At 43.4% G+C, this 13,097-nt stretch overlaps 1 protein-coding gene across 4 annotated transcripts in view; it reads right to left on the bottom strand.

Annotated features, from left to right (window-relative positions):
• OSBP (oxysterol binding protein) overlaps positions 1 to 13,097 on the bottom strand; it is a 191,531-nt gene that overhangs the window by 7,818 nt on the left and 170,616 nt on the right. For all 4 annotated transcript variants that reach the window (XM_078768327.1, XM_078768325.1, XM_078768326.1 and 1 more), the window contains exons 11-12: positions 9,745 to 9,840; positions 2,594 to 2,772 (exon numbers count right to left, since the gene is read on the bottom strand). In XM_078768327.1, coding sequence (XP_078624453.1) covers positions 2,594 to 2,772; positions 9,745 to 9,840 — 275 coding nt within the window. The remainder of the gene's footprint in view (positions 1 to 2,593; positions 2,773 to 9,744; positions 9,841 to 13,097) is intronic.

Raw genomic sequence — 13,097 nt, 5'->3', positions numbered from 1 at the left:
AGTCTCTCTACTCCATCTCAACAACATCTCTCCACTCTCAAGGTTGAACTCTTAAAACCTATCTCCCACCTCCAAATCCTGGTGGCGTCTGGTCAAATCTGTTTCTGGTTTTGGTTCCCCCTCCATCCCCTCCCTTACCTCAAATGGCTACACAGCTGACACCGCACATGAAAAAGCTGAATGCCTCAACTCAGTGTTTGCCTCTAAATCTTGTGTCCCAAACCCATCCCTCTCTGTACCCACCGTACCCAGTTGAATCCAGCTGCTCCTGGACTCTGTCTCCTTCTCTCCCGACAAGATGGAGAGGTTTCTGTCAAACTTTGACTCTGATTCTGCAACTAGACCAGACGGCATCAGCTCACGGGTCCTAAAATCCTGCTCGGCCGCTCTATCTCACCCTCTCTCTGTTCTCTTCACCTTTTATTTTGCTCAAGGTCATGTGCCATCTGCCATCTGCTTGGAAATCAGCCAACATCAGATCAGACTCTACACAAAAAAGGTGCAAAAACAGATCCTTGCAACGACAGATCAATCAGCCTGCTCCCAATAATCAGCAAGGTCATGAAATCCATCATCGCTTCTGACATCAAATCCTTCCTCTTCTCCAATGGCTTGATCTCTGATCATCAATTTGGATTCAGACCAGGACATTCTACTCTGGACATGCTGCTTCTGCTGTCTCAACAATGGATGGAGGTCCTCAATGCCAAACAGGAAATCATAGCTGTCTCCCTTGATATATATCGTGCCTTTGATACGGTCTGGCACCCCGCTCTGCTCACCAAACTTTCCTCTTATGGTATCCATGGAAACCACGCATGGCCCTGAATGGAATTCTCTCATCTCCTCCTCCTGTCCAGGTTGGAATTCCTCAAGGCAGTGTTCTGGGCCATGTGATATTTCTGGTCTTCATCAATGATCACTGACTTTCTGGAAAATCCACTCTATCTCTTTGCTGATGACTGAACACTCTGCCGCTCCATATCTCATCCCTCAGATCGGCATGCAGCAGCCTCTTCACTCTCTGCAGACCTGGACAATATATCAAACTGGTGAAACAAGTGGAACATGTCTTTCAATACTGACAAATTTCACACTCACTACGTCTCTCCGAAAAGAACGTTTGGAAAACCCTGCAATCCACTTTCTCAACAATCCTCTTCAAGAAGTTCTGTCACTCAAGCTTTTGGGTCTCACAATCTGCCATGATCTTTCCTGGGAAAACAACATTTCGAAGCTGGCTTCCAAAGCCAGTCGCCGATTGGGCATCCTCTGTCGTGTGAAGTCCTTCCTTGGCACCTCTGAGCTCCTCACCACAAAAAAAGCTTTCATCCACAGCTTGATGGAATACTGCTCTCCCCTCTGGGCTGGGGCACCTGCCTCACACCAAGCTAGGCTTCAGGCTGTAGAAACAAAATATTTCAGAATAATTGGTATCTCCCACGAAAAAGCTGATTCTGAGGGCCTTTCACTCGCCCACCACAGGCAGGTTGGTGGGCTTTCTGTTTTCTACCGACTGCTCTCCCGCCTTGCTCCCCCTACTCCAGACAATTTTGCAAGGTGCTCTGTCCCCCAAATATTCCTCCTGCAGGACGCACAAGATCTGCCAGCAACCCTCTTCTGGTGAAATTGCCAAAATCAAGACTCTCTGCTCACCTTCACTCCTTTATTCCTCTTTTTCCCCACCTCTGGAACAAACTCGCTCACTCTCTTCAATCCCACTCCTCCCTCCAGGTCTTTAAAACAGCTGTTCACCACCATCTCTTATCTTCCCCCATCCAAAACCTTGATCTTTTCTACCCCCCGTTAATACACCCCAAATCCACCTTTTCAATCTCCGACTTCCTGAAATTCTTAATCGTGTCCACTTGTTTTATACCCCTTCCCCCCCCCCCCCCTCCCCCCTCCCCTGCCCCAGCCCTCTCCCTTTCTCAGAGCTCTAACTGTCCTTGTTCTCTGCTGTTGTGCTTGTGTGCTTCCCTCTCTCTCCCCCTCTCGTCTCCCGCTCCCTTTATTATATGTTTTATGTGTCCGTTTATGTTTTTTGTGTTTAATGTGTTAGCTCTTACACGAGTCTCGACTTTGTATGCAAAAAAAGAAAAAAGAGGAAGATCTGCAAACACAAACTGACGGCACTATCCTCAACAAAGTCGAATACTCCTCGTATTACTGACAGTTAAAATAGAATGTGTTTTGTTCTATCGAGTATCTTGTAAAACCTGGTGTAATGAGATTATATGGACTTGCATAATTGGCAAAAAGGTGACGGTTGCACTGAGCTGTGAGCACCCAGGGCTGGACATGACTGTGACCGAGGAAACAAGGTTAGTTAAACATGCACTAATTAAATAATCACAGCTCAAAGAATGATGGACTGTATGACAAGAAGAACAGGAATGTTGGAGACTTTTGAAGGAAGGAGTGAGCTTTTAAAACGCAAATTGATGTAAATGTCATTGCAGAATGACCCCATTGAAATTTGCACATGGACCTCGAGCAACTAGATTTTGCACTGGAGTGAGTTGCCCATATGACAGACATCGTTCGTGTGGACCCCAATACAATCCGGTGTGAGAAAAAGGATTCCTCTTACGGTAAAGGCCTTCGCTTCCACAGCAGCTTCGAAGGCAGAGTTTGGTAGACGGTTTTTTGGCGACCCTCAGTGCCTCCCTTGCTACTTTGTACCACCTTAGAGCACTCGATCTTTTCATCCCATGTGCCAGAGAGGATGTAGTGGGTATTTCCCTCTGCATCCATCACCATTCCCGTGACCTGGTACAAGCGTGGGGAAAAGAGAGCAGCTCATTCTTGTACCCTCTGTTTATCCAACTAAAAATTACATATCTTTAAAATATATATCATAATAATAATAAAGTTAATGGACAACCAAAAAAGGCAAACGAAAACATCAATCACTTCCGGTGGAAGCCATAGCTTGAAAATGGTACTTGTATTAACCCAAAACAAAACTTTGGAAAAATAAAATAAAAAAGCACCTTTTTGTGACCTCAAATAAACCTGCTGGCTTTCATTCGAGAGGGAAGGGGATCACATGTACGCGCGCACCATGCAATCCAACAAAACGGTCGATAAGAGACGGTTGGCGTAGCGAGCGATAGCAAGCCGATTGGTCATGAAACACTCCCTGTAAAAAAACCACCATTTAGAGGCCATTTTTCCCCACAAAGCGGGGGTTGGCCTTTTTCGGGGACCGTGGTTGTTGTTGTTTTTTGGTCCCCTTTCTGAAGCAATGTTTTACGGCCGGATGCCCTTCCTGCCGCCAACCCTGTTTGTCGCCTTTTTACGACACACAGGGAATTACCAGTGAACTGGTACTCAATTAGCCGACCTCGGAAGGATGACAGGCCGATCACTCCCTGTGAAAGCTCAAAATGCTAACAAGCCTTAGGAATATGGTTATGCATCAAATAAAGGTAAAAATTGGGCCGTAAGGGTGTCGGTGGCCATAATCGCAAGTCGCACTTGAACACATGGCCAGGAAAAAAAATCACATATGAGGCCCCAAGCTATGTTATAAAATATAAACAATCTGATCTGATCATAGCTGTAAAAATCGAACAGGCAATGGGATTCATCATTCATGCATAAACACACATGGAAGCAGCTTTGTTACAGCTAAAGATCATTGCCGCTTACCTAGGCCAAGCAAATCGAGACAGCTCTGATCCGTTCATTGAGGAGGATGCGATAAGTATCGAATGATTTAAGCACGTCGAGTTTCTTCGAAACTTCTTTCATTTTAGTAGCAACTGTTCCGCCCTGATGCATGTTTCGTACATTTTTGAGTGGAGCCCTCTGCTGGCATATTCTGTTCCTTGTACACATATTTTGTGCACCTTTGTGTGTTGGTGCCTCCAGCTGGACATTTGATCCATCACGCGGTAACCCGGGTTGCCCCGTGATTTTAAATCATTTTACATAATTAATTAATCTATTTTAGGGGGAGTATAACCCGGGTTCGTGTGATAGGAAAATCCTTTGTGGCACAACCCGGGTTACCGCGTGGTGGATCATTTGTGTTGATGTAACAGGAAGTGATGTAACAGGATGTGACCTAAGAGAAAGCAACGCCTCTGGGCCTTCTATAACTTGTTAATCCCCACAATCCTCGTTGTTACGCTTTCAAAATCATTGCCTCTAAGTACAGGTGGGTCATTTGGCAGTTCAACTTATGCAAGGAAGAATTTTGCAAACATAGCGATTGAAACATTGTTCGTGAGTGCTGAAAAAGCTGACACTATTTTTAGGTTATCTGGCTTTTTCTTTCACATCGGCAGAGTGCTGAATTAGCATTTTGTTGTAATTGCTGTAATTGTAATTGCATTGCTTGAAGCCTTGTTGGTAATTATTATCCTGTATTTTTTTTTTTTTTTTTGTATACAAGATCGAGGCTCGTGGAAGAGCTAACATTAATCACACAAAAAGTCAAACCGGCACATAAAACACAAAAAATAAGGGGAGCGGTAGACAAGATGGGGAGAGAGGGGGAAGGACACAAACACAACATTTGAGAGCAGGGACATTGGGAGAAATGTGGGAGGGGGAGGGCTTGGGGGGAGGTGGGAGAGGTATAAAACACATGGACACTGCAAGGACTTCCAGGAAAGAAGTTGGAATTTCAAAAAAAGTGTATCTGGGGTGAATTAGCGGGGGTAGAAAAGATCAAGGTTTTGGATGGGGGAAGATAAGAGATTTTTTTTTTTTTTTTTTTTTTTTTTTTTTTTTTTTTTTTTTTTTTTTTTTTTTTTTTTTTTTTTTTTTTTTTTTTTTTTTCTTGTATACAATATCGAGGCTCGTGAAAGAGCGAACATTAATCACACAGAAAGACAAACCGGCACATAAAACATATAACATAGGGAGCGGTAGACAAGATGGGGAGAGAGGGGGAAGGACACAAACACAACATTTGAGAGCAGGGACCGAGAGACATGGAGACATCGAGAGATCTGAGAGAGGGCGAGGGCTTTGGGGGGGGGGGGCGTGGGAAGGGGGCAGTGGGAGAGGTATAAAACCTATGGACACTGCCAGGACTTCCAGGAAAGAAGTTGGAATTTCAAACAAGGTGGATCTGGGGTGAATTAGCGGGGGTAGAAAAGATCAAGGTTTTGGATGGGGGAAGATAAGAGATGGTGGTGAACAGCTGTTTTAAAGACCTGGAGGGAGGAGTGGGATTGAAGGGAGTGAGGGAGTTTGTTCCAGAGGCGGGAGAAAAGAGGAATGAAAGAGTGAAGGTGAGCGGAGAGCCGAGATTTCGGCAGTTTAACCATCAGAGGGTTGCTGGCAGATCTTGTGCGACCTGTAGGAATATTTGGGGGACAGAGCACAGAGAGAGCTGGGGGTGCAAGGCCGGAGAGGAGTCGGTAGAAGACAGAAAGACCACCTACCTGCCTGCGGTGAGTGAGTGAAAGGCCCTCAGAGATAGCTTCATCGCGGGAGATTCCAATAATTCTGAAAGCTTTGGTTTCAACAGCGTGAAGCCGAGCTAGGTGTGAGGCAGGAGCACCGGCCCATAGGGGAGAACAGTATTCCATTGAGCTGCGGATGAAAGCCTTGTATGTGGTGAGGAGCTCAGGTGTGCCGAGGAAGGACTTCGCACGACGGAGGATGCCCAGTCGGCGACTGGCTTTGGAGGCCAGCTTGGAAATGTGGTTTTCCCAAGAAAGATCATGGCAGATAGTGAGACCCAAAATCTTGAGAGACAGAACTTCTTGGAGAGGATTGTTGAGAAAGTAGATGGGAGGGTTGTCCAGTCGATCTTTTCGGAGAGACATAGTAAGAGTGTGAGATTTGTCAGGATTGAAAGACATGTTCCACTTGTTTGACCAGTCTGTGATTTTGTCCAGGTCTTCAGAGAGTGAGGAGGCAGCAGACTGCCGATCTGAGGGAAGAGGAATGGAGCGGCAGAGAGTGGAGTCATCAGCAAAGAGATAGAGAGGATTTTCGAGAGAGTCAGAGAGATCATTGATGAAGACCAGAAAAAGCACGGGGCCCAGAACACTGCCTTGGGGAACTCCAGCCTGAACAGGAAGAGGAGATGAGAGAAACCCATTCAGGGCCACACGTTGACGACGACTAGAGAGGAAGTCCGCCAGCCATGCGTGGAGATTTCCATGGATACCAAAGGAGGAGAGTTTGGTGAGCAGACCGGGGTGCCAGACCGTGTCGAAGGCACGTGATATGTCGAGGGAGACAGCTCTAAATTCCTGTTTGGCATTGAGGACCTCCATCCATTGTTGAGACAGCAGAAGCAGCATGTCCAGAGTAGAGTGACCTGGTCTGAAACCAAATTGATGATCAGAGATCAAGCCATTGGAGAAGAGGAAAGATTTCATATCAGAAGCAATGATGGATTCCATGACTTTGCTGATAATTGGGAGAAGGCTGATTGGTCTGTAGTTGCTAGGATCTGTTTTTGCACCTTTTTTGTGCAAAGCGGTGATGTTGGCTGATTTCCAAGCAGATGGCAGTTGACCTTGAGCAAAAGAGAGGGTGAAGAGAACAGAGAGAGGGTGAGATAGAGCAGCAGAGCAGGATTTTAGGACCCGTGGGCTGATGCCGTCGGGTCCAGTTGCAGAATCAGAGTCGAGGGTTGACAGAAACTTTTCCACCTTGTCAGGGGGAAAGGACACAGAGTCCAGGAGCAGCAGGGTACGACTGGGTATGGTGGGTACAGAGAGGGATGGGTTTGGGACACAAGATTTAGAGGCAAACACAGAGTTGAGGCATTCAGCTTTTTCACGTGCGGAGTCAGCTGTGTAGCCGTTTGAGGTAAGGGAGGGGATGGAGGGGGAACAAACACCAGAAACGGATTTGACCAGACGCCACCAGGATTTGGAAGAGGGAGACAGATAAGAGAGTTCGGTCTTGAGAACGGAGAGATATTGTTTCCTGGCTCTCCTGAGGGTGGACACACACTTGTTTCGGGCTTTGTGAAAGGAAATGAGATTTCCTTCCGTTGGATTTGCTTTCCAGGAGACGAAGGCAAGTTGTTTCTGGGCAACAGCCTCACCACCAGATTCCGTGTACCATGGACGGGAGGAAGGGTATGACAACTGAAGACGAGATGGGATAAATCTGTGCATGAGAGAGAGCAATTTACTTTGGAAGAATTCCCAGGATGAGTTGATGTCAGAGGTGGTAGAGATGGGAGACCAGTCCAGATGATTGATGGCTGCTTGAAGACCGTGCCAGTTGGCCTGAGTGAAATGCCAGACTCGTCGACGCTGAGCAGGCTCCCTGAGGATGGTCAGAGAGATGTCCACTTTAACAAGGACATGATCAGATGATCCGATCGGAGCAGAAGAAGAGCAGCAGACATTTTCAGGGAAGTTAGTCATAACCAAGTCCAGAAGAGAAGATGTTCCGTTGACTGAGATCCGGGTCGGGAAATTGACAGATTGTGTCAGTCCCAGTGAGTCGCAGAAGTCCTTTGCTGAGGAGCCATGGCTGGTGAGAGAGGTACCCACACCCAGCCAACTGGCATGATGACAGTTGAAATCACCACATATGAGGAAGAGAGAGTTGGGATGAGTAGATAGAAGTTGGTCCATATCATCAGACAGCGAGATGTAGATGGAGTCATCACTGTTTGGTGGACGGTACAACACACATGAACAAGAGGTGGGAGCGAAGATTAATTTTTGATGAGATGGTGGTGAACAGTTGTTTTAAAGACCTGGAGGGAGGAGTGGGATTGAAGGGAGTGGGGGAGTTTGTTCCAGAGGCGGGAGAAAAGGGGAATGAAAGAGTGAAGGTGATGGGAATTCCCATTTAGATGGGTGAGGTGAGGGTGAGGGGATTTCATATCCTTTTCAGTTTTACTCCTTGTTCATCGACTCCGTGCTTGTGCGGCTTCATTAAAAACACTCGGCGGCTCTTCCCCGACTCCCATGTCGTTCATGAATGCAGTTTTGCTGACTGTCAAATTATGTACATTTACGCATGGGGAGGAGAGCACAGCAACTGTTCAAATATGTTATTGCACGTTGGACAGAATTGACGGAAACGTTTGTGGATATAATATTTTTTACGACCAGAAGGTGTGCCCCCATGTGCCATGATAACCTATAAAACACCTCAACACAAAGTTCGTGCAAGGTGCAAACCCCATTTGGGGACGGGGGAAATTAAATCACTGCAACCTCCATCGTGTGACTCTTATTCTCCCTGACAAGCTTGGTGCCGATTGGATAAGTAACAATCGAATGCATCGCGGTCAAAAAATCAGACACCAAATTGCATATTTCAGGAAGATTCCATACCCCATGTGCACATGGATCTCAGACATGTTGGATTTCTGATAAATGCAACCCCAAACTACGAAACCAACAAGGAATGCATTCAAACGCTTCCAAATCTACGAGCATTAGATCCTGTAGCAAAAAAAATAAAAATAATAATAATAATAATAATAACCGACACTTCAACATTGTGCTGTCGACTGATGTGCCTTCGCTCACATTATTCCATCATTATACATACGTGACCCAAGTTTGACTTGGATCCCTTCAGTCATTCATAACTTATTGCGGGAAGGAAAATAGATCACAGACGGACGGATGGACGGACAACCCAAAAATGTAATGTCTCCGGCGACTTCGTTGGCGGAGGCCTAAAAATCATTTTGTGTTGTGTTGGTCTTTTTGAACTTGGAATTATGAATTACAATATCATGGGATTACTATATCTATACCTTTTTACTGAATGTCTTCAATCAAGAATATATGACATCACATCACACCAACTAAAATCGGTAACACAACAAACTTCAATATTCCAATCATCAGCATCGCCCATTCTCCCACCACCCCGTTGACAAGCCACCACCGTACACTGTTACTTTTGCTTTCTGCCAAAATAAGAGAACCCTTTAAATGCGTGACAAATCGGACTTGCTCTGTATAAAAATTAATCAAAAATAAGCAACCCTGGCATGACATGTGGATGATAAATCAATGAAGCAGTCCAACATTGGAACTTCGAAATGAAAACCGTTTCCAAATGGCTGCGTGCGATGGGAATATCAGAACATGCAAATTTCAGTTTGGTCTGACACAAAATCTTTGTCGTTACTGCAGTTGATGTGCCAGCTCTTCCATGTTTGAGACGTCTCTATTTATTTATTTTGGCAACGTTTATATATATATATATATATATCAGTCACTATGCGATTTCATACCATCAGTGGTGAACCGCCATTAAGGTATCCCATCCAGCTATGCTGTACCTTAATGGGAGCGATAAGTGCCATCTGCCACATTATCTCTGGTATCCACTCATTATATGGAAATATATATATATATAATACAGGATCGAGGCTCGTGAAAGAGCAAACATTTATCACACAAAAAATCAAACAGACACACAAAGTATATAATAAGGGGAGCGGTAGACAAGATGGGAAGAGAAGGGGAAGCACACAAACAAAACATGAGAGCAGGTACATCGGGAGATCTGTGGGAGGGAGAGGGCTTGTGGGGAGGAGGCGTTGGAAGGGGGGGGGGGGGGGGGAGTGGGACAAGTATAAAACACAAGGACACTGCAAGGACTTCCAGGAAAGAACTTGGTATTTCAAAAAAGTGGATCTGGGGTGAAATTAGCGGGGGTAGAAAAGATCAAGGTTTTGGATGGGGGAAGATAAGAGATGGTGGTGAACAGCTGTTTTGAAGACCTGGAGGGAGGAGTGGGATTGAAGGGAGAAGTTTGTCGGGTGCAAACAAATACCTTGCGAGGAATGTCCCGGGAGAAATAGCTGTATGGTGTGAATTTCAACTGGCACTTCTCTCTTGTTTGATGGTTCACAATCTCTATGTCTCCACTCTGTTATGGAACAAAAAAAACAACTAAATGGGAAGTTGATGCTTCCAAGAAGAGCAATTTAAAGGTGGAATCAAGCATAAAGGATGAGTTGGGGGGGGGAGGGGAATAAATCATCAGAGAAAAGTTAACTTCCCCATCCAACTTGAATATTATTTAAACACAGAAGTCACTTTCCAAAAATTTTTTAAAAAACATTATGAAGACTGAGCAGCTTAGATTTCCTATTGACCAATCAGTGTCCTGTCACAAATAGTGTTTCGACTTCATTTACGGGAACCATGTTGGGTGTAGTTGGTGCTGGGCCCAAGAATTGGCAGCATTTACGTTTGGCTCGTATTCAATTTCATTACTGCTTATCCATTGTGGTGTCACGTTCATACGTGATCAAAATGATGCAACGTGACAAAAAATCCAAACGAGCCAGTGTCAAATCAGGGGGCTTCATTTTTAAAATCATTAAGCGGTGAAGCTGCTTCAATATTTGGCCACGTCCTTCCGTCAATCTGTCAAAATGAAGAAGATGAACCTTTCTAACCCACTGCTTAATTCTAAAAGGTTCTAAAGTGTAATTCTAAGGGCGGTTAAAGGGTAATTCTAAAGGGTAATTCCAATTGGTTCTAAAGGGTATTGCGAGAGGGTTCTAAAGGGTAATTCCAATAAGTTCTTCTACCGACTCCTCTCCGGCCTTGCTCCCCCAGCTCTCTCTGTGCTCTGTCCCCCAAATATTCCTACAGGTCGCACAAGATCTGCCTGCAACCCTCTTATGGTTAAACTGCCAAAATCGAGGCTCTCTGCTCACCTTCACTCTTTCATTCCCCTTTTCTCCCGCCTCTGGAACAAACTCCCTCACTCCCTTCAATCCCACTCCTCCCTCCAGGTCTTCAAAACGGCTGTTCACCACCATCTCTTATCTCCCCCCATCCAAAACCTTGATCTTTTCTACCCCCGCTAATTTCACCCCAGATTCACTTTTTTGAAATACCAACTTCTTTCCTGGAAGTCCTTGCAGTGTCCACGTGTTTTATACTTCTCCCACCTCCCCCCAAGCCCTCCCCCTCCCACATTTCTCTCGATGTCCCTGCTCTCAAATGTTGTGTTTGTGTCCTTCCCCCTCTCTCCCCATCTTGTCTACCACTCCCCTTATTTTGTGTTTTATGTGTCGGTTTGACTTTTTGTGTGATCAAGGTTAGCTCTTTCACGAGCCTCGATCTTGTATACAAAAAAAAAAAAGAAAAAAAAAAAAGAAGAAGTGTAATTCGAGTGGGTTCCTAACGGTAATTATAATAGGTCACAAAGGCTAATTCTAACAGGTTACAAAGGGTAATTCTAACAGGTTACAAAGGGTAATTCTGAAGGGTAATTCCAATGGGTTATAAAGGGTAATTCTAATAGGTTACAAAGGCTAATTCTAATGGGTTACAAAGGCTAATTGTAATGGGTTACAAAGGGTAATTCTAATAGGTTACAAAGGGTAATTCTAATAGGTTACAAAGGCTAATTCTAATGGGTTACAAAGGCTAATTCTAATGGGTTACAAAGGCTAATTCTAATGGGTTACAAAGGCTAATTGTAATGGGTTACAAAGGGTAATTCTAATAGGTTACAAAGGCTAATTCTAATGGGTTACAAAGGCTAATTCTAATGGGTTACAAAGGGTAATTCTAATAGGTTACAAAGGCTAATTCTAACGGGTTACAAAGGCTAATTGTAATGGGTTACAAAGGGTAATTCTAATAGGTTACAAAGGGTAATTCTAATAGGTTACAAAGGCTAATTCTAATGGGTTACAAAGGCTAATTCTAATGGGTTACAAAGGGTAATTCTAATAGGTTACAAAGGATAATTCTAATAGGTTACAAAGGGTAATTCTAATAGGTTACAAAGGCAAATTCTAATAGGTTACAAAGGGTAATTCTAATAGTTTACAAAGGCTAATTCTAATAGGTTACAAAGGCTAATTCTAATGGGTTACAAAGGCTAATTCTAATGGGTTACAAAGGGTAATTCTAATAGGTTACAAAGGATAATTCTAATAGGTTACAAAGGGTAATTCTAATAGGTTACAAAGGGTAATTCTAATAGGTTACAAAGGCTAATTCTAATAGGTTACAAAGGCTAATTGTAATGGGTTACAAAGGGTAATTCTAAGGGGTTGCAAAGGGTAATTCTAATAGGTTACAAAGGCTAATTCTAATGGGTTACAAAGGCTAATTCTAATGGGTTACAAAGGGTAATTCTAAAGGGTTACAAAGGGTAATTATAACAGGTTACAAACGGTAATTCTAATAGGATACGAAGGGTAATTCTAATAGGTTACAAAGGGTAATTCTAATAGGTTACAAAGGGTAATTCTAATAGGTTACAAAGGGTAATTCTAATGGGCTAATTCTAATGGGTCTAATGGGGTTACAAAGGGTAATTCTAATAGGTTACAAAGGCTAATTCTAATAGGTTACAAAGGGTAATTCTAATAGGTTACAAAGGCTAATTCTAATAGGTTACAAAGGCTAATTCTAATAGGTTACAAAGGGTAATTCTAATAGGTTACGAAGGGTAATTCTAATAGGATACGAAGGGTAATTCTAATAGGTTACAAAGGGTAATTCTAATAGGTTACAAAGGGTAATTCTAATAGGTTACAAAGGGTAATTCTAATGGGCTAATTCTAAAGGGTCTAATGGGGTTACAAAGGGTAATTCTAATAGGTTACAAAGGCTAATTCTAATAGGTTACAAAGGGTAATTTTAATAGGTTACAAAGGGTAATTCCAATAGGTTACAAAGGATAATTCCAATAGGTTACAAAGGGTAATTCTAATGGGTTACAAAGGGTAATTCTAATAGGTTACAAAGGGTAATTCTAATAGGTTACAAAGGGTAATTCTAACAGGTTACAAAGGGTAATTCTAATAGGTCACAAAGGGTAATTCTAACAGGTTACAAAGGGTAATTCTAACAGGTTACAAAGGGTAATTCTAACGGGTTACAAAGAGTAATTCTAAGAGGTCACAAAAGGTAATTCTAATAGGTCACAAAGGGTAATTCTAATAGGTCACAAAGGGTAATTCTAATAGGTTACAAAGGGTAATTCTAATAGGTCACAAAGGGTAATTCTAACATGTTACAAAGGCTACTTCTAATAGGTTACAAAGGGTAATTCTAATGGGTTACAAAGGGTAATTCTAACAGGTTACAAAGGGTAATTCTAACGGGTTACAAAGGGTAATTCTAAGAGGTCACAAAAGGTAATTCTAATAG

The sequence above is a fragment of the Myxine glutinosa genome, chromosome 14 (genome assembly GCF_964187855.1).
Source record: "Myxine glutinosa chromosome 14, kmMyxGlut1.1, whole genome shotgun sequence".
Taxonomy (NCBI): Eukaryota; Metazoa; Chordata; class Myxini; order Myxiniformes; family Myxinidae; genus Myxine; species Myxine glutinosa.
The sequence above is the reverse complement of the archived record's forward strand: the minus strand, read 5'-3'. Positions and strand labels throughout refer to the sequence as shown.